General features: G+C 42.2%; 1 protein-coding gene across 2 annotated transcripts in view; it reads left to right on the top strand.

The window, feature by feature from the left end:
• Mipep (mitochondrial intermediate peptidase) overlaps nt 1-22159 on the top strand; it is a 109131-nt gene that overhangs the window by 36091 nt on the left and 50881 nt on the right. The window contains exons 11-16 of one of the 2 annotated variants that reach the window (XR_004116156.1): nt 4118-4271; nt 5869-5946; nt 7650-7854; nt 9899-10008; nt 21054-21128; nt 21667-21746. Coding sequence is in view for 1 of the 2 variants with exons in the window: in XM_031361632.1 (XP_031217492.1) it covers nt 4118-4271; nt 5869-5946; nt 7650-7854; nt 9899-10008; nt 21054-21128 (622 nt within the window). In the remaining variant the exon portion in view is untranslated. The remainder of the gene's footprint in view (nt 1-4117; nt 4272-5868; nt 5947-7649; nt 7855-9898; nt 10009-21053; nt 21129-21666; nt 21747-22159) is intronic. The other variant, XM_031361632.1, reaches the window with a different exon arrangement.

Raw genomic sequence — 22159 nt, forward strand, 5'->3', positions numbered from 1 at the left:
CTGGGTATAGTACCCTGGGCTGGCATTTGTGTTCTTGTAGGGTCTGTATGATATCTGCCCAGGATCTTGTAGCTTTCATAGTTTCTGGTGAGAGATCTTCCCTAATTCTGATAGGCCTGCCTTTATATGTTACTTGCCTTTTTTCCCTTTCTGCTTTTAAAATTCTTTCTTTGTTTAGTGCATTTGGTGTTTTGATTATGTGACGAGAGGAATTTCTTTTCTGGTCCAGTCTATTTGGAGTTCGGTAGGCTTGTATGTTCATGGGCATCTGTTTCTTTAGGCTAGGGAAGTTTTCTTCTATAATTTTGTTGAAGATATTTACTGGCCCATTACATTGGGAGTCTTCACTCTCTTCTATACCTATTATCCTTAGGTTTGGTCTTCTCAGTGCATCCTGGATTTCCTGGATGTTTTGGGTTAGGACCTTTTTGCTTTTTGCATTTTCTTTGACTGTTGTGTCAATGTTTTCTAAGGTGTCTTCTGCCCCTGAGATTCTCTCTTCTATCTGTTGCATTCTGTTAGTGATGCTTGCATCTATGACTCCTGATTTCTTTCCTAGGTTTTGTATCTCCAGGGTTGTCTCTCTTTCTGATTTCTTTATTGTTTCTATTTCCATTTTTAGGTTCTGGATGGTTTTGCTCATTTCCTTCACCTATATGATTGTGTTTTCCTATAGTTCTTTAAGGGATTTTTGTGTTCCATCTTTAAGAGCTTCTAGCTCTTTGCCTGTGTATTCTGTGTATTTGCCTGTATTTCTTTGAGGGTGCTATTTATGTCTTTCTTAAGGTCCTGTATCATCATCATGATAAGTGATTTTAGATCTGAATATTGCATTTCCGGTGTAATGGTGTGTCTAGGACTTGTTATGGCGGGAGAATTGGGTTCTGATGATGGCAAGTGACCTTGGTATGTGTTGTTTATTTTCTTATGCTTGCCACCCCCCCGCCCCCGGCATCTGGTTAACTCTAGTGCTACCTGCCCTTGCTAAATCTGACTGGAGCCTGTCCTTCCTGTGATCCTGGTTGTGTCAGAACTCCTTAGAATCAAGCTGACTCTATGATCCTGTGATTCTGGGATCCTGGGATCCTGGGCTTGTTAGATCACCTGGGAGTGTGCCTTTCTCTGTGAGTTGTGGGACTGGCTGCAGAGCTTGTGCCCAAGGTCTGCTCAGAACACTAATCCAGACAGACTGGAAGGAACCTGAGTCACTGGGCTGGTGGAGTTCCTTTGTGCCTGGTCCCGCTGGACCCAGTTACTCCCAGTGTTGGGACAGATGTTGGTTCCTGCTCAACTCTGATCCTGGGTGTGTCAGAGTGCCAGGGAGTAGAGATTCCTCTGTGTGTTGTGGGACTGACTGCGGAGCTTGAGCCCAAGGTCTGCTCTGGACCCCAGCCCAGACAGACCGGCCTTTCAGAGATCTTAAGGTGTTACTCCTAATTGTTTCACCACCCTGTCTGTTCATGCCTGCATCTCTGCTGAATCTGGAGACATGTTCTAGGACTGCTTTGTCTCTTCTCACCACTGTTGGAAATACAGTAACAAAATTAAAACACTAATAAAAATGAAGCAGTTTTTAAACAGTTTGTTCTGCAGAAAGGGGCAATAGCATAGAGAGAAGGCAGAGGCGGCTGGCATGATGCTGGTCTTTAAAGTTGCCCAGTGTGATTCCTGTCCTCTCCGTCTGGAGCCCAGGACTTGTCTTCTCCCCAGATTGCCTCATCTTACTCATTTAGGACAAAATGCCCTATCTGATGAATAACTTACGGCTTCAGACTGCCCCTTTTCTGATGGGGACTCCGTCACTTGGTGGACTGCCTGTAACTCTTCTGCTCTCAGATCTGTGACAAGCAGGTACCAGGCCCCCAGCAGGGGGGCCTCCTGCTTCTCTGCACTCTGATGAACTCCATGAACACCTCATGCTGCAAATGGGTCATAGCACTCTGTCTCTGTACTACACAAACCATGTGCAGCATTTAGTCAATAGAGAGAAAGACAATATTCAGCCCCATCTCAGCGAGTTCCTGCCCTAGATTGGGCCCTGGTGAGGGCATTGAGTAAGAGCAGCTGAGCTTGATGGCTCGTGCCCTTGGGGTGACCTCCACAGTGTTCTCAGTCCCTCCCTCCTTACTGGGGTGGGTCTGGAGGCCAAATGATGCTTGGTTTGGGTATTTCTACATTAGATCCAGCCCTCAACTCCCTGGACTTTTGATTAGGTTTTGGTTAAGTAGTTTCTTTTGAGGGCAGGCCATAGTAAGAACAGAATGTTCTGGCAATATTTCGGAATGGTTCCTTTTCTTCTACTAACCACTGGCAGGAGAGATTTTTCTCTACCTTAAATTTGGGGATTGTAGAGATCCTGGATGTAAACTCATGCAAGTGTGGAGTACCATACACGATGAGGGAGTTGTGGCAGTCTGCCTGTCCTTCCAGTTCTGGGGGAAGTGGTGTGCTGTGTGACCTGGATGCTACTGGGTCCTACTGCTGTCCTGTTTGTTCCCATTGCTCTTGCTGTTAGAGGGAGTGGTGGCTTCTGGGTCCCTTGAGTGTTTGACAGAACCCTGGAGCTTCCCTTCTGTACTTTTCGCCATGTATTCTTTCGAGGCACACAGTGGTGGTGGCTCTATCTGTGCCATCTCCTTCCACCCCTTCCTCTGAAAGTCCTGGGATCTGCCCTTGATCAGATGGTGACACCTGGTAGTGTCCTCTGCAGGGACCTTCCCCCACTGCTGCAGCACCACCCCCTGTCCTGAAGGCCTAAGAGCTCAAGGCTGCTCTTAGGTTGTGCCTTTAAATTGCCCATTTCTGTGCCTCCATAGTCACAACCTTCTCTCTTCTCCAGCCTCCAGGACAAACTCACCTTCTCCTAGCACAGTTCTGTGGACCCTACACAGGCTGGTTCTCATTCCTTCCCCACTTCCTGTCTCTCTTTTTTTTTTTAAGAATTTTTTTAAAGATTTATTTATTTATTGTAAGTATATGAGTACACTGTAGCTGTCTTCAGACATCAGAAGAGATCATAGGATCCCATTGCAGATGGTTGTGAGCCACCATGTGGTTGCTGAGAATTGAACTCAGGACCTCTGGAAGAGCAGTCAGTGCTCTTAACCGCTGAGCCATCTCTCCAACCCCCTGTCTCTTACAATACCCAATTCACTGGTCATTATCCTCTGTTGTTTATGGGATAAGGAGAAAAGAAAGACAATAATAACAAAAACTAGTCCTTAGATGTAGGAAATAGTGGAATTCTGAGTGATTGTGCACTGTTTGGCATAACTGTGTCACAGACCGGAGCCTCAGCCCCGTGAGAGCTTCCCCAGGTGATGCTCAAAGGGATGGCAGCAGTGTGTACAGAAAATCCCACCATAACTTTCTCCCCTAGGCTGTTTATGTCCTGAACACTGCTCCCCTACACTTACTACTCCTACCGAGATTAACTAAACCTATCTCCTTGTTCGACTCTGTACACTAATCTTGCCTCCTTGTTTGTCTGATGTCATAACCCTAACTCCTTGTCCTGTATGCAATAACCCCGCCCCCTGTTCACCTGTATGTAGTAAACACACTGGACTTTCAAAGTGCTGTGGCCTCACCACCAGGAGCTCATAGCACCCAACCCCAGCTTTCCTGTGTCCGTGTGTCTGTCCTTTCTTCATTCCCTCACTGACACCCAGTCATGGTTCCAGGATCCAAGCCATGCAACCATTGGGCTCATAAATTTAAAAAATCAGTCCAGCCGGGCCGTGGTGGCACATGCCTTTAATCTCAGCATTTGGGAGGCAGAAGAATGTGGATTTCTGAGTTTGAGGCTGGCCTGGTCTACAGAGTGAGTTCTAGGACAGCCAGGGCTATGCAGAGAAACCCTGTCTCGAAAAATGAAAAAAAAAATAAAAATCGGTCCATACAGTAGACACATCTCTCCTCTCACCTACCCACATGTTTTCTGCTGCCGTTGATTGAGTTGCTGGGTGTAGAACCAGAGACTACAGATTGCCAACCGTACCTTGCTTCTGTGAATCCTTTTTTGTCACTCTGGTCCTAAGTATAGATGAACAGTTAACTGAATTTACCTCTTTCGTAAATGGAGGTAACACTGTTGGCCTCTTCTTCCTTCTCTTAGGTATAATATTGAGCCCAGTTTATACTGCCCGTTTTTATCCCTTGGAGCTTGCATGGAAGGCCTGAATGTCTTATTTAACAAATTGTTGGGCATCACCTTATATGCAGAGCAGCCCTTCAAAGGAGAGGTGTGGTCTACTGATGTCCGGAAGCTGGTAAGCCTCTCCCTGCTGTGGCAGTAGCACCTAGGGCGTGGCCCCATGGCCCCGTGGCCTCGTGACCCGTGGCTGAGTGTGGCTGCATGGCCATGTGGCCCTGTGGCTGTGTGGCCCTGCCAGTGTGTCCCCAGCAGCTTCTCCTTCATGCTAATTGTATTCTGACAGGGTGCCCCAGCTCATTTCTCCTTCATAAAAAGTTCAAGCACTACTTCTGATTTAGGACCTTGCACAAAGGACCTGATTGTGGGACAACTGAGTTAGTTCTCCAAAGCAAGCGTTGTGAGGAAATCTGATAAAATGCTGATTTCCGCTTACATACTTCAAATGGTCATGAATTATAGTTGTTAGAAAGTCTGTGGTTGCTTATATAATAGCAATGACCTGTCCCTTCGTAGTACCCACGGGAATTGCTTACTTATTTTTCAGGCTTTTTCATGTGTTTGCAGTGGTCTTTGCATCAGACATTCATTTTCTCCTGTGTCTGATGTCTGATTCATTTGGCTTGATGACAGCTTCAAGCCTGGAGTTCTGCCTTTCTCCTTTTAAGACCCACTTTTACTTGGGGGTGTGAATATTTTAAATTTTTCCTCAGAAAGTTGTGGCTTCCTTGGCCCTATATTAATTTATCCCCAAGGTTTCACGGGGCAATGCCATTTATCTCTTCTGTGCATGCTTGCTGGGCTTGCTTCACTGTGTGCCCAGTCATGCCAGCTGCTTTGCTGCCCTTTGGCCATGCTTTGAGCACGGGATAGGCACGAAGCAGGTCACACTAGGAGAACACTCTTATCTCTGTTGCTGTTCACAAAATATCCTTTCATGTTACTAATTTCCTAAATGGTACAGGTTAGGGAAAAATCAAGATGTAGTTTAAAAAAAAAAAAAAAGCCAATGACAGATGCAGGTGGCAGCCTCCGCCTTCTGGGATAGCACCAGGCCCTTGGTGTTCACTGCCATCTCTTTGGTGCCTTGAGAAAAAAAGAATTGGCACCCAGGAGGTGCTCTGTAGGTGCTTGATGAGGGAGGGAAATGGGGAAGAAGGGAGGGAATAAATATACTTGCTTGAAAATTGAGAACAGCAAATCATAATCACCAAGTTCAGAAAAACAAGGCAAGATGGAGCCGAACAACCATGTAGGGAACAAAGCTGTGTTTTGTCATTCTGGATTCAAGGGCATGTATCGGTTGCATAAGACAGGGAAGGAAAATAATTTGCCACTAAAATTGTCAAGTCAGCCTTTCTTCCCAAGTCTTTTGGGTCGTTTTGAGAGGAGCCTTCTCTGAAGAGCTGTGGTTGGCGTAGTTAATATAGAGGACACGCAGATATAACACAGGGTCCAAGGGGAATGTCTCCTCCTGAACACAGAACTCTAAAGTCCTAGGCTCCAGAAGTGGAGCAAATCAGTGAATATATTGAGAAACTTAGGATAAAAAAGTATTAGGAAAAAAAAAGTAATTAAAATGACTAGAGCTATGGCTGTGGATATTTATTATACATGGTCTTTAGGATTTTTGTTTTGGTTTGGTTTGGTTGGTTGGTTTGAGTTTTTGATGGGGTCACGGGTCACTGGTCTTTAAATTTGAACTTGTATTCTAGGCTGTTGTTCATGAATCCGAAGGGTTGCTGGGGTACATTTACTGTGATTTTTTCCAGCGAGCAAACAAGCCACAGCAGGTAAGCCATCCTTTACAAGCTGGCTTGTCTAAAACTGGCCAGCAGTTTATCAGTATGAATGTGAACTTTTCATGTCATTTTTACAGCTCCATAATATTTGAAGGCACCTAAAATTTTCTAAATATGTAAATGTGAAAATAGAGAATTTGAAAGTAATAAAGATCCCAAGAGAAACTGCAGGGATCAATATTAACTACTTGGATTTAGAATGTGATATTAACTAAACTAATAGTAATGACTGGTAACATTTTATAAGCTCTCATTTTTGAAAACCAGTACATAAGTGCTTTATATCTTCACACTTTTTAATGTTTACCCCAGCCTTTTGAGTTAGCCTCTAATACAGTGAGGCCAGTGAGGTTTTGCACTTGCTCAGGACATAGGCAGAGGTTCTTAGGCCTTGACCCTAAACATTCTGTCTAGAGCCCCAGCTCTCAACCCCTTTCCATGATAGACAATTGTTCTACTTAGTGCTAACCATCAACTTGATTCAGCCTAGAAGAATCTCAATTGAGTAATTGTCTTCTTTACCTGGTTCATCTGTGGACATGTCTATGAGGGATTGTCTTGATTGTTAATTGATATAGTTGGTCTTAGCCCACTGTGGTTGGTACTGTCCCTAGCCAGGTGGTCCTGGAATGTATTGTAAAGCATGAGAGAGTAAGCTAGCAAGCATTGTTACTCCATAGTTTTTTGCTTCAGTTCCTGCTTGAATTGCTGTCCTGACTTCTCTCAGTGATAGCCTATGATCTGGAGGTGCACCAAAGAAACCCTTTCTACCACAGTTACTGGGTCCATAGACACCGTTGTGCTACCAGTTAGCTCATGGCATGGAAAGCACACAGACTGGCTTCTTCCCCTTGCTGCACACTACATTTGCACACAGGTCACCTTTAGCATTTCCATGCAACTCAAGGGAAGTGCCATGACTTTAGGTTAATTAACAATTATAACAGGAAAGAAAATGGTGCCTGGCATTTAATAGTGATCCAGTTTCCAAAGTGAACAGAAGTGAACACAGGAGATATTCTTTCTCAGTTTGGGATTTGACAGGCAGCATTCTACATTCTGCAGATCAGGCTTGTGGAGGCAAATTGCTTTGCTTGATGATTTGGCTAACAGGAATCAACATCTCACTCTTTCCTTAGTGGGTGGCAATTTAAGGATGCTCAGCCCTGGACTCTGACACTCATCTGGGTTTGGATCTGACAGGCAACACATCCAGCTTGGGTACAGCACTTGACATCTTCAAGGCTTAGTTTCATCTGCCTCATGTCTCTGTCACTTGTGAAGGAGTGACCGTCTTTCTGCTCCAGACTCTGCTTATATAATTCAGGCCTTGGCTACTCAGGAACAAGGATGGCAGACTGGAAGACTTTCTGCTGGTCGCCTAACACTAGGGCCATTAGTATCTTTTCCCATTCACTGTTAATCTTGGAGTGTGGGTTTCAGCTCTTCAGTACCTTTGTCCCCAGCCCTGTACACATCAGGTCAATGCATGTTTTTAGAGTAGCTGAATAAAATTCATCAATACATTTTAGTGGCTTAAAAATTAAAATTTTAGAAAAAAAAGGAAGTAGATATAGAGGATAAAAATAGAATATGTTAGATGTCTGAACTCACTATTTCTATAGAGTTTTATATGTAGACTTGGTCTTTAGAATGTCTAACAGCTTTGTCTCTGTATGTTTCCCTCTTCAAAGGATTGCCACTTCACCATCCGAGGGGGTAGATTAAAGGAAGATGGCAGCTATCAGCTCCCAGTGGTTGTTCTCATGCTGAATCTTCCTCAAGCTTCCAGGGATTTCCCTACCTTATTAACTCCTGGGATGATGGAAAATCTCTTTCATGAAATGGGACATGCCATGCACTCAATGCTCGGACGGACTAGGTACCAACATGTCACTGGTAAGGAAGGCTTGCTTTAGGAATCTGTGGTCATTTCTAGTGTATGGCCATTGCTGTCTAAGGTCTTTCCTCTCAGATGACCTCATCTTGTCACTGCTGCACACTAGGTCCTTTCCATGCTGTTCTCTCTTAAAGGGAGGAAATCATAGCTGTCATTCTTGAATTTGTGCCCATTTATATTTTATGACAGCACAGAGAACTTACACGTGTGTGTGAAGAGAGTATGTATGTGTCTCCTTAGTCCCTGGCACAATTGCCAAGTAAAATGTTTCTTTTTTTATTTAAAATAAACTCCATGTATTCCATTAAAAAAATTAATCATTTTTAAAAAGAATAATAAAGTATTTTTATATGTACTACTTCTGTACAATATTGTTACTATACTTTATGAATTTTTAATGATGCCTGATTACATTCAGGATTTTATTCTTACCTTTCTTGTCTCTAAGGTGTTTTTTTTGTTTTGTTTTGTTTTTTTTAAATTTTTTGAGACAAAATCTCTAGTAGCCCACACTGGCTTTAAACTTACTCTTATAACTCAGGCTGGCTTTGAATTCACTGTATAATGTAAAAGTAACCTTTATTTGCCAGATGTAATTGTTGCCTCAGAGGCTTACTGATGAGTAAACTCACTGTTTCTAGCTCTTTCTGAACACTAGCTGGCTGGTTCAACTCAGCTGTTCTGGTCCAAACGCCTGTCCAAGCTGACTGATTCAATCTGGCTTCTCTTGGCCTTTCACTGAATTGCTCTGCTTGACTTCAAAGTAACTCTCTCTGGCAAAATGTTCTAATCTTTTAACTCCTTATTCTCTGGCTCATTCTGTTTTCACTTCCAACCTGTTTTTGTAAAACTGTACTGATAAAACTCTGTCTGTCTATCTGTGTGTGTGTGTGTGTGTGTGTGTGTGTGTGTGTCTGTGTGCTGCTCTGTTAAGTCTCTCTCTTCCCTGTGCTGTTCTTATGAGAGTTGGATGTATCCTATCTCTGACTTATTCAGTCAAACTTTTCTCTGATTCATTACTTTGCCCCTCAATTAGATGTCATTTTCAAACATGGCTGCTTCCTTCTACAAACTAACTTTACCATCATTGTTTGGGATTAAAGGCATGTACTAAGGGTGTGATTATATTCCTGCCAGAGGGATAAAGGTGTGTCATTACAGCTGGATCACACAGACCTAAAATGTCTTTGGCTGTGAGCCCTTGCTAGAGCAGCCATGTTGCTGGATTAAAATTCCTCTGCAGTGTTACTCAGGCTGGACTTGAACTCACTGTGTAACTCAAACTGGTCTTGAACACCCGATCATCCTGTCTCCACCTCCAAGGTACTGGGATCACAGGTGTGCACCACCACACCTAGCTCTACTTCATCTGAAGTCCTCAGTTCACTACCATTAGTGGTTAGCATTTGATCCCTTCCTGATAAGGTGTTAACATCCATTGCTCATTAACTAACTCTGAATACGCAGACTTGAGCAGGAAAATGATGTTTGAAAAGAGTGTGGGTGGTTTGACTGGAGCAAAAGAGCATCACCAGGAGGTTCTTAGAGATTTGTTGCCTTAAGGAACTTTGAATTTAAAATATTGATTTTTCTTACCAAAGATTGACTTTGTTACAAAGAGCAGTATGCAGCTTAAATAAAGTCCTTTGAAAACAAATGAAGGCTAAAAGCATTTGGGAGCGGAATTCAATGAATTAAATACAAATGCCTTATTGGTTGTCAGAGGATTTTAATTTATATTTCATGTCAAGCCAGCATAGCAGAAGACAAGCTATGTGGAGAGGGTGTGAGCCGTTGCTTTGTAAGGTGCTTCAGCAGCTGTGCAAATATTTTGTTTTACTTTTAATATAAAGAAAAATATATGTAGGATTATAATAAACTTTTCTGCAAATATGTACAATAATTTTATAGAGTAAAATATTGGCTCAGTGAATTAAAGCTTATCACAGTTCATCAGAAGTACAAACAAGCTTTAAAACACACATACTATGAAGGACAAACATGTTGATTAAACTCACATCTATTTTCCCCTCTTTTCTTTAGGGACCAGGTGCCCTACTGACTTTGCTGAAGTCCCATCTATTCTGATGGAGTTCTTTTCAAATGACTACCGAGTAGTCGGCCAGTTTGCCAAGCATTATCAGACCGGTCAGGTAGGAACAACTAATGCAGGCTGATCATCCCTAATCCCGAAATTTAAAATTCAAAATTTGAAACACTGACATGGTGCCACAAGTAGAAAAATCACAGACCTGACCTCATGTGACATGTCATAGTTAAAATGTAATACACAAAACAAAATGCCACATCAAGTGACCTGCAGGTATATGTGTAACATAGCAGGTCTGTGAAAGAGTGACTTCCCATTAAGAGTTGGGTCATCTTCCTATGCTGTGTTAGCTGTGTATGTGCACATATCCCCAGACCTGGAAAAACTCAAAATCTGGACTAGTTCTGGTTATAGGCTTTTTGGGTAAGGGGTTCCTACCTATGGCACTGTATTGTGCATTGGCTTGCCATGATTGGCTCTACTTACAGCCTACTGAACACCGTTGAACTTTTTGTGTTTATTTCTTTTATTTTCTTAGACACTACCTCTCAAGCAAGCTGTCAAATCATATTTCCCATCCATGGCCATATGCATAAAAATAGCTGCCTTGTATCTGATGCCAAATAATCTCTTCTTCTGTCCCATCTTTATCCCATAAGGAAACTGTCTCTACTTTGCCCCACTGTGTACCAGGCCAGGCATTCCGGCTTGTGTCACTGCAAAGAGCTTCTTCACGCGTGGACATTTGTTCTCTAGCTTGAGTTGTTTTCTTAGCAACTTTATTATCCAAATGTGTGAAGGCTGAACATTGCCAAATTGATATGAAAGTTATAGCTCATTAGTTCTCTGTGAGTATAGCTAATAGTATGCTTGCATTTAGTTACCCAAATGTACTTTTGTTTTTCATTGTCCTGTGGTGCTACAGATCTAGCCCACAGCCTTGCACATGCTAGCCATGTGTTCTGCCACTGAGCAACATTCTCACCCAGCTGTCCCATGCTCATTGGAAAATGCACTCTAGCCTTCTGGGAACATTTCCCCATCATAGTGTACCTTGTCTTACATTGTTGTTTGCATCTCTAGGCCCTAGACTTTTGCCTAGCACTGGGTCAGGGCAGAAGAATAAAACTTGAAGATGCTTAGTGAAAGGATTAATCAAATTAAGAGAGAACATTAACCAAATTAGGGCTGAACCCCATCTCTATTTCCCTCTCTGACTATCCCCAGATGTTGAATGTGATTTTGTTGTCTTTGGGGGGGGGGTTGATTCTATTTTCGTCAACTCTAGAATAGTCGATGTGTTTCAAGGTAGTCTTGAATCAAAGTGAGTCTGCATTATAGTCTGTTTCAGTTTTTAAAATGGCAAAGTTAAATTAACTATTGGGAAGAGTTGTTTGGGGGATTTTGTAGGCATAGTCAATTGTCTGGCCACACATAACCCTACAAAAAAGTCCTGCGACCATCCATAGTTTCATGCTGGTGTTTGGCAGTGATAGGACTTTGGCAATTGCTTCCCATATGAGGCCTATGGAGTAGAGCCAGATGCCGCATACCCAGGATAGCAGGGAAAGTCCAGATCAAGCTGCCTTAGGGTACAGAGAGTGTCTGAAGAGGGTAGTGAATATATGAGGTCTTGGAAAAGGATGTAGGAAGGGAATGCTTAGCCAGCTCTCAGTAGCCCTATCTATTTTCTTAAAACATACTAATACTTGTTGAGGACATCCTAAGGAGGTGAAACCCTCAGCTAGAGTTCCTACTGAGTTTATGCTTCATGCCAGTCTCCATATCTCAGTCACAGTAAAAGTCAGGCATTGTCCCAAGGCTCTTGCCGTCAGTTCCTGAGGCCAAGACAAGACAGGCCAGTTTGGCTAGAAGGAAAAGCCTCCAAGAGCCTGGAAAGTCCTGGAAAACCCAGAATACCTCCCTGGAAAATGAGGTGTGCTCAGAGTTCTTCCCTAAGAGGCAGAGCACTCTGTCCCAGGTCTGGGATTGTAATCTTTTCACATCAGGCTCTAGGTAAACATTTTACAATGAGCCCAAGAGTAGAATAGTGGTTAAGGCTAGGGTTTCCTTTGTTCTAAGGTGCTGTCTCTACCTCACTTTTTCAGAATAGATTTTTAATAGAGTTTTAACTCTAACTGAATTGAAGTAGCCAAATTCCTAGGTAGACCAGATAGCTTCTGTACACTCAGCTCATGTCCTATAGTAACCTCCTTTATCTCATTTTTTTAGTTTGTAGCTTATATTAGCATTAGTACTCAAACAGTCTTACTTGGAGCATGGTGGTTCCCCCTCCTCCAGTGTCCTGTCATCTAAGGGACAGTCAGTACATTGTGTTCTATCTTACCTGTAAGTTGTGGTAACTGTTCTACATGGTCTCTGCTACTGTAGCTTTATAATAAGAGGACCAGTGGGCCAGTCCTCTTCAATTTGCTTCTCAAAAATTTTGTCTATTCTTGGGTGCTTTCCTAGGCATTGTAGAATCAATTACTTATTTTTTTAAAGTATAAGAATTGTGTATTTCTCTGTGTTCAGCAGCATATCTGTATATATGGTGTATCTATGCCATATACCAATGTCAGGATTGAGTCTTCAGAGTCATAACTAGGGCATAGCTCACGACTTAGCAGGTTTCTTAAAAGTCTTGGAATAAAGTTGTAATGTTTTCTTTCTAAGGCCTTGATCCACGTTTGCCAGACTTATTTCTAAAGGCTTCACCTTTCATACTGCTGTAAATACCCTCAGCGACCTTGGGCAAGTCGTTGGTTCCAGGAATCTGCCTGTAGACATGGACCAGCGTCTGCATCGTTATTTCTACTGAGAGTGCTTCGTTCTCTTTGCAGGCCACAAAGCTTTTGTTTGTTCTTTTTCTTGTCTCATCCCACCCTCCGAGTAGAAGCTGCTCCGAGTAGACTTGCCTTGATCTTGATTGATGCTTTTGTTTGCTTGTTTTTGTTCAGCCTGGTTTTTAAAGAAATGTTTCTACCGTTTTTTATCATGAAGGGAGATGCTTATTATGGGTTTGGTAGAGATGCCAGGGAAAGCAAATTCCTTCCAATTTTTAGCTTACGGAATTCTGTTTATTATTATTATCTTTTAATCATTAATGATTGCCATGTTCTACCAGATTCTTTCACCATGTCTCTTGAGGAACTGGATAATGAGTATAAGTGTTAAGAACTAGCAGTGAGACACCTTTAAATTCTAGGGTTAAACAACTTTGACCTTGGATTTGTGTTGTTTTTTTAACACAGAGCTGACTTCTTGGTGGTACTTTGTGAGCAGAGGAAGCTTGGGTTTGTGAGAGAGATTGGCTAATGACTTTGATTTCACTGGTATTGAGTAGAGGCCATTTTATAAAATGAGCTGGTGAGGTGGTGTGCGTTCATTCTTTTTCTGTTCTCTATAGTGGTTTTTGTTTTTGTTTATTTCATAGAGCTTTGTCAAAGTTCATCTCTAAAACCATTTATGATTTACTTTCTCTGTAGGGAGATTTTTAGCGAGTGTTTTTTTTTGTTTTGTTTTGTTTTGTTTTTGTAGTTGTTGGACTCCTTGACTGGACTTTCTTCTTAATAAGCTCTGCTAAGTTGTAATTTTCAAGAAATTTAACCCAAGTTATTAAGTTTATTGGCATAGTTATTTATAGTATTCTTTTATCTTTCACTTTCAGCTTCATCTGTAATTATATTCCTTTCTACTCAGTATTGTTTCTCTCATTTTTTCCTTTACTAATCTGTTTTATTAGAATTTTCAAAGAGCAAATACCAAGTCTTCTGTTTGGTTTCAGTTCACTGATGCTTTTTGCTTTGTTATTATTCATTTCTTTCTTTCTTGTTCCATCCACCTACCTGATTATTATTATTATTATTATTATTATTATTATTATTATTATTATTTATTTATTTATTTATTTATTTATTTATTTTGGTTTTTTTGAGACAGGGTTTCAAAAAAACCGTGTAGTCCTGGCTGTCCTGGAACTCACTCTGTAGACTGGGCTGGCCTCGAACTCAGAAATCCACCTGCCTCTGCCTCCCAAGTGCTGGGATTAAAGGCATGTGCTACCACTTCCCCGGCTATTATTATTATTTCTTCCTCTTCCTCCTCCTCTTCCTCTCCTTCTTCCTCCTCCTCTTCATCCTTTCATTACATACCCCTCATTGGCCTTTGAACTCACTATGTACACCAGGATGGCCTTGAACTCATTGAGATCTACCTCTGCCTCTGTCTCCCAAGTGCTAGGATTAAAGGCTTTCCTGATTTCTTAAGGTGACATTTATCTAATTGTTTAAACGTATGTAATCTACACATTTAGATTTGAATGCCATCTGCTTAGAATTTCATGATGCCTTAGCTAGTTTTTATAGTTTTAGTATAAAATAACTATGACATTGTTAATTTTCTTTATGATTTTGCTTTTGGCCCAGGACCTTTTAGAGATGTAGCAGAATTTTTGCTTTGTTTTCTTTTGTTTGTTTGAATTACAGTCTCCTGGAAGTCAACATTTTAAGTCCAGCCAGCCTCCTAGGTGTGAGCACACGGGTATGCACCGCCAGGCCTGGCTGATCTAGTGGGACTCTCTGGTGTGGATTCTTCAGTCTGTTGGGGTTCACTTTGGCAATAGTCCATCTGTGTGTTTTATAAGCATTGTGCCTGGGATTTTGTCCACCTCTGTTGACTTTGCCTTTTAATTCTATTGTTTAGATCTTTAATAGACAGCTAACTTCTTTGCTAGCAAAAATTGAGGTGTAAGTCTTGCATGGGAGGGTGGGCGGGCTGCATGCCCTGGGTCCTGTGTACCCTTGCTGTCTGTATTTGGGTAGTATATTATTGATGCATAAAAGCACCATTCATCAACGTTGCCGTGCTCATTAAAAAAAATACCAAACGTTTAGAAATAATGCATCCAAACCTTCATATATTGTGTTAGTCAAATTTAGTAATGTATGCTCATTGTAAAGCCTGGAGAGAGTGGGTTATACTTCAGAAAAATTCCACTTTAGGTTCCTGTTCCATATGACAATATGGCCCTGTGTTGTTATTATTCACCATTTCTAGGCAGGGGAGTGTGGAGCAGGACCTTTCCTCAGATGCTATCATGCTGCTGCTTGTCTTTCCTTTCTTCGGGCTTCATAAAGTTGGATAATTATCATCTTTATGGTTCATATTTAGACTAAAGCCTTTAGTGCTGCCCAGTAAACCAGAGTACATTCATATCATGAGAGGGAATAGGTAAGTTCTACAGTTTTTCCCCTTTTGGGCTGTAATTATGTCTGACCTTGACGAGGGGAAATCAGGAGTAAATGAGTACTGGGAGTTAGAGGCAGCTAGCAAAGCTCGGCATTGGGTACCGAGAGGGTGCCCTGGCTTACTGGAGGCTGTGAGGACACTGTCACCCAGGGCAGCTGACGGGGCCTCAAAGATTGAGAAAGCAGAAATTTAAGTTGAAGCCATCAGGCACATGTTGGGTTATAGGATGGATAAGTTAATTAAATATTAGAACAGGACTTCCCGTTGAATGTCTAGCAAAACCATGGGCATTTGGGCTGGGTAGTCAGTTCACCAGTTCATGACACATAGCTCCTAAGTTTATAGTCAGCGTCAGTGTTTCTCATCATTGAATCATTGAAAGCCAAGCCTCAGGGTTTTTCTTTTTTGTTTGTTTGTTTCTGTTTTTGTTTTTTGTTTGTTTTGTTTATTTCAAAGCTGATCTTTAAATTTGAGATCTCACTAGTGCAGTGCAAGAGGCATTGCTTGTGGTGGGGTGCTGGCCTTCTCCTGTGCACTTCCCAATGCTTTTCTCCTGCCTGGGGAAGATCACGGGCATTAATTGTCTCTCTACTGCTTGGGTGGCTGCCTCAGACAGTGTGATAAAGTGCAGGTGAGGGCAGACCTTGGAGTCTCCCCATCTGTCTGTCCTTGCTTAGCCTTTACTCTCTTCTCCTTAGGAACGATAGCCAGTCACCCAACACAAGGGCAACCTACTGGGGATGCGGACAGTATCAGGCCTGGGGAGTTCTAGAGAGAGGACTCGCAGGCTTTTCCTAAACTCTGAAGGATAAAGTTACCCAATAAATATTGTTTTGAAATAAATTTACACACATATATGTTAGGAGTGACATATGGGGAAAAAAATCCTGTTTGAAACTGTAAACTGCTCTGCTAACAGTAAAGGCTCTGCTAGATTGACTGTTGTGTCTAAGTGAAACACCCCCTGCAGAAGAATATTGATACTAAATGTTACCTGACAATCACAAAATGGAAAAATGCCTCTTTCCTATGTAAACAAGTTCTGGGGAGGGCAGGGCAGGCCTGGCGGTGTTACTCTGTAGTTTGCAGCATGAGACAGTAACCTGGGGGCTGGCAGGCATGGTGTGGACTTGGCTCTGTGGACGAAGCTCTGGATACCTGTGGTATGACAAAGGGCAGGGTGCATGCTGAGCTCCCTCAGCGGGCATCAGTCAGAAATGATCTCTAACAGTGCTGTTGCAGAGAGGACCTTAGAGTCTCCCACAAGGGGGTCAGTGCTGCTTCGGTAGGGACTAGTTCCAAAGTGTGTGGAAGGGGCTGAAGGGGCTCTGAAGAAAGTAAGTTTACACCAGAATACAGTAGTGGGCAGGTTAACGGGCCACTCACACCTTGTACATGTGCCATTTTGTCCTTAAGAGTATCTTCTTTCTTGGTAGAAGTGTACATCTAATTGATTTGTTTATTCCCAAGTCAGTGCTTTGAAGCACTTGTATTTTTAAAATGTGGATAGGATTGAAGGAAAGAAGCTCAAAAACTGTCTTAATTAGGGTTTTATTGTTGTGAAGAGACACCATGACCATGGCAACTCTTATAAAGGAAAACATGTAATTGGGGCTGGCTTACAGGTTCAGAGGTAGCTTGCTACCTGATACCTAACCTATTTAAAAATATTTTATTAAGGTTTTGAGAATTTTCTATGTGGATGTAGTACATTTTAGTCATGCTCACACTCTACGCTCCTAGCTCCTCCCAGGACCATTATCCACCATCTAACCTACTTTTTCAGGCAACATACAATACAACATGCTGTTCCTAGAACATTTCAAATTGAAACTTTCTTCATGGTTTTAAGATTTGACATATGCTTGTATACATGCTTGCTTGTACAGGGTCAGGGGCAGCCTGCAGGAGTAGGTCTCTTTCCCCTGTAGTCTGGGGTCAAGCTCAGGTTTTCAGATTTGGCAGCAGGTGCTTTTGTCTCTGTAGGTGTCTTCCTGGTCCCTAGGATTTAACTTTTTACTATTTTTGTCTTTTCTTTTAGTTTTTCAAAAAAGTGGTAAATGTACTCTTTATTTCAGATAAAATATGTGCCAAGTAGCAATTTATAGTTGTTGACCTGGAATGTTAGAATTACGTGTTTTGAAGATCAGAATTTTCCAGGTAGTTAGAAATTAAAATGCTTTAAATAGTGTAGATTTTTAGTTTTAAAACAAACGTAAAGAGCTCTGGCCAAATACACTTTAAACCCACTTCTGTTTCTGTGTGTTCACAAAGCATGATGAGTATTTTAAGAAGATAAACTGCTTCACAGCTCCTACTCAGGCCAGGTCAGGTTTTGCTATCAGACCTGCTTGCCTGACTTGGTGAGGAGCTCCAGCCTTCAGGCCTTGCTGGGGTCTCCAGGAAGGGGTCTGGTCTTCTCGTGGGGCTCTTGTGAGTTTCCCGCCTTCTAGCCTGCTGGATTGCTTAGAGATACATCTACTGTGAAAACTGTAGGGACTGGGAGAAATACATTTTTGTGTGCCTACCTACCTTCAGTTCTGGACTTATCTCATTTTCCTTCTGACATTTTCCCGTATGCCCACCTTGCCAACCATTAATTATATGCTAATTGTGTACTTGAATACATAATTATAATCACTGTGTTTTATATCACCACTACTAACACTGTTGGGGAGAACTTGTTGGGACTTTAATGAAAAACAAAAACAAAACCTTGCATGGGGACGGCTTTGTCACTGGATAGTAGGATGCTTTAATGGTGGGTCATATTTAAAATGGCACAGCTGCCACCCACTCCACAGCTTCACCTCCATCTGATGCAGTTAGCAGGATTATGATTCTTGGAGGCGGAGGTGATGTTTATCTTATACTTTAAAGAAAAAAAGTATAGTCCTATAAAAAGACCCAACAAGCCAACATTTCTTCAGAGGGGCCAGCCGCAGTGGAGTTTTACAGCATGGGAGAGATTCTGCCCACTTCATCTCCAAGTACAGGAGGACGTGGGCTTGTCTGTGGCAGATCACCAGGTTGGGGAGTTTGGTGGATAAAATATTGCTAAGCAGGAAATGTTAGGGCATATTGTAGCTAATCAGACCTACAGAATAGTTGGTGGCCTTAGTGGTCAGGCACCACTTGAGGTACTGAGGATAAGGAGATCTTGAGGAGCCAGTCTTGAGGATGGGTATTCTGGCTCTTCATGTCCCAAATGTTTGTTTGCTGGAAGTTTGGTCCCTAGTGTAGCAGTGTTGGGGTTGTGGAACCTTCATATTACCACCCTAAAAGAAATGACTGTGGTTCCTAAGGGACCCTGATTAATTCCTGCAGATGGTAGTTGGCTAGGTTGTTATAAGAGAGCAGGCCTTTGCCCTGTCTCTCCATGTGATCTCTTCTGCTCATCTCTCCATGTGATCTCTTCTGCTTGTCTCTCTGTGTGATCTCTTCTGCCTGTCTCTCCATGTGGTCTCTTCTGCCTGTCTCTCCATGTGATCTCTTCTGCCTGTCTTTCCATGTGGTCTCTTCTGCTCATCTCTCCATGTGATCTCTTCTGCTTGTCTCTCTGTGTGATCTCTTCTGTTCATCTCTCCATGTGATCTCTTCTGCCTGTCTCTCCATGTGATCTCTTCTGTACATGTTCCCACCATCTGTCACCATCTGCCAGGAGATTCTCATTATTAGGGCCACCTAGTATTAGACTGCTAGTTTCCAAAAGTGTGATCCTAATAAATTTGCTTTCTTTATAAAACACCTAGCCTCAGAGACTTTTTTGAAGCAAAAGAAAACAGTAAGCATGTCAATTAAGCAGGATTCTTCTAAAAGTAAACAATATTTAAATTAACTTGGAAACCTAAATTCAGACAGCTTCAGCTGAGAAGAGAGAAAGTTGTCTACCCCCTGCTCCGACTCCGAGCTCACCACAGCAAGTAACTTAACTTAGGGGTTTATGCAATGAATAAGGGGTTGGCTGGTATCTTTAGCATACTTCCTTTTTAACTTGCATTTTATCATTTTCTTTGAAGTATTTAAAGTAATTGACATCTAATGTAATAGAACTAAGGTACAGATGTTCATAAATGAGCGCAAAGGGACGGCGTTTGTGTGTCAGTATCATGAGGCTCGAACAATTGAATGCTTAAAGGTCAGATGCCTACATTTTACAGGAAAATGAGGTTAAGCCCTGTGCTTGATCCTTGAGCCTAGGAGAACTGATAGAATAAAAACTGTCTGTCTGGTTTTTCAATAGTATTTTTTTAAATACCAAGATGGGCTAGAGTTTAAGTTCCCAGAGATCTGAGATTTCTGTTTTCTTCTTGACCAATGACTGTACCAGTCAGAGGAAGGGCAGGCTGTCTGTAGATACTTGTCCAGTGAACTATACTTTAGCTAAAGCCACGGAGTCTGGCTTGCGGTACTAATGCACACTGTCTTGTCATACACACTGAGGCATTGCAGGCGTCTTCATGCATCTTTAATAATTCGGACTCCTGATCCATTCTCAGGCATTGCTGCTTTCCTGTCAGGAATGCTTTACTTTTGAAACACTGGCCTGTTGGGCGTGTCCCACCCTCCAACCATGTAGAAAGCTTGGCAGGTTGCTGCCAGCATCACTGCAGGAAGAAGCAGCTAACATTCAAGCTCTTCCTGAGCCCCAGAAACTTGTCATGTCTGAGTCTGAGGATGGAGACCAGCCCTCCATGACACAGCACAGGGGACAGTGTTGACGGCTTCAGCAGGCAAGAGAAGCGAAATAACATCAGGGCAGGGAAGACGTGGCAGCAGGAGCAGGAAGCTGGTTGGTTGCATTGCATCTGTGCTCAGGAAGCAGAGAACAATGGACAGCAGGGGGGCGCTGGGATAGAAGACTGAAGCCTTGCTTTCCCTGGTGATCCACTGAGGCTCCTCCTAAAAGCCTCATGACCCTCCTGTACAGTGCCACCAGATGGAGGCCGGATGTTCAAGCACATAAGGGCGTGAGGGGCCCTCGAGTTCTGCATCACCTGTCGTTCTTCATCTCTGTCTTTGTGAGTTCCCAAAACTATCTCTTTCTTCACTAGGAATTGAGTCAGTGCTTCTTTCCTCTGCCTGTTCTCCTTACCCGGGTCACAGGAAAGGATTGTTCCATCAGCAAAGCCTTTCAGAGTCCTGTGGTAGACTCTGCTCTGGGGATGGAGAGAGCAGCAGCCACTCCAATAGCTAAACTCCCACTCGCCTGCCTCTGTGTTTCTCTGTAGAAGGAATTTAAGCTTTCTTCAGTAAAGAAGAACTTACTCACTTCAACTACATTATTCAATCTTTTTCCAAAAGTATAAATAAGTATCATAGGATTAGATCTAGTTAGTTTCATAGAGAAAGCCTTAAATAGCACGGACATCATACCAAGCTCAAGCTCGGTAACTCTTCCAGGTTGGAAAAGTAAGAACCTGAAGTTTATCATCACGCTGATTTTTTGGGAGTGTCAGTCCAGTTTAACCCTGTCTGGCACTGTGGAGTAGCGTTTATCTCGACATTGTAATCTTTTAGGCTCTTTGTCAGTTATTATGTGCACTTGAAATTTAAGAGAGCACTTGAACACACTTGCTGGAAACAAAGGAACACAAGTATTCCCTTTGGGGTTTAAATAGATTTGAAAGATCAGTGCCAATATAGTCACTCCCTCTAATCCTGTTTTTTCTTGTGCAAACCCTTATTTGACAGTCCTTCTTAAAATTAAATGGAATGCCTTCAGTCATGTTATCTTGTCAACTAAAATAGTCAAAGGTTATTTTTACACTATAATGAGATCTGCCATTCATTTTTTCCCATGTGATGTTATTTTTAAGTTTCCTGACCCTGAAGTACGCTTGCTGCAGTGGCTTATTAAGCAGTTTACTGATGTGCATATTGTTTTGTTTTATGAAGCCACTGCCGAAAGCTATGGTGTCTCGTCTCTGTGAATCTAAGAAGGTTTGTGCAGCCGCAGAAATGCAACTTCAGGTATGTGTGCCTCATGCTAATGCTTTCCAGACATTATCCCATATATACACACAACTTTAAGTTCTTGCCAGTGCTACACATTTATTACAATAATTATGCTTCCGAACACCTTTCATCTCAGTTCAAAGAACTTGGCCAGAATTGACTCATGAAATTCTCACACTATCTGTATGAGGCGCGTGTGAAACATGAAATATGGTCATTTCCCATTTTTATCAAGGAGACCAAAGCCTAGCAGGATTATACAGCCAAGCTAGGGCTCAAACCTAACAATATGCATTATTACTCATTTTTTGTTTTTTAAAAACAAATTGTAGCTGGGCAGTGGTGGTGCATGCCTTTAATCCTAGCACTTGGGAGGCAGAGGCAGGTGGATTTCTGAGTTTGAGGCCAGCCTGGTGAGTTCTAGGACAGCCAGGCCTATACAGAGAAACCCTGTCTCAAAAAAACCAAAAACCAACCAACCAACCAAACAAACAAGCAAACAAAAAACAAATTGTGGCAGTTCATGTGAAGTTTAAACAGTAATTATTATTAGTTTTAGGATAGCATTTATGGACAGTTTCCTGGGTCACGAGATGAAGACAGGGACGATTTGATGAACCATCTGGATGCCAGGTGTGTTAGCAGATGTTCAGACCTTTGTACTTACTGAGATTGTCTGTAGGAGTGTCTTGTCCTTACATCTTAACAATAATGAACAGTTCCTGCACACTCACCTTTGACCTCAGCAGCACCCTGTCATGATCCAGTTAACTCTTTCAGATGGAAACTGTTCTCCAGTTTGTTTTTTAAAAATTCTCTACCTCAAACCCAAAAACCAAATCCAGTTCCTAGCAAGCAATAAGTGAGCTCTGTTTTGTTGTATCTTGGTATACATTCTACCTAGGGGTATAGTGTATATCCGGAGTGTGCAACAGGCCCTGGCTTCAGTCTTTGACCTCTTTAGTGAGGAGAATGGTTATATAGCCATAACCATGGATTTTCATTTGATTTGCATTATTCAGTGGCCATGCATGTGAATTCAATTA

This window comes from Mastomys coucha, unplaced genomic scaffold (assembly GCF_008632895.1).
Source record: "Mastomys coucha isolate ucsf_1 unplaced genomic scaffold, UCSF_Mcou_1 pScaffold9, whole genome shotgun sequence".
Taxonomy (NCBI): domain Eukaryota; kingdom Metazoa; phylum Chordata; class Mammalia; order Rodentia; family Muridae; genus Mastomys; species Mastomys coucha.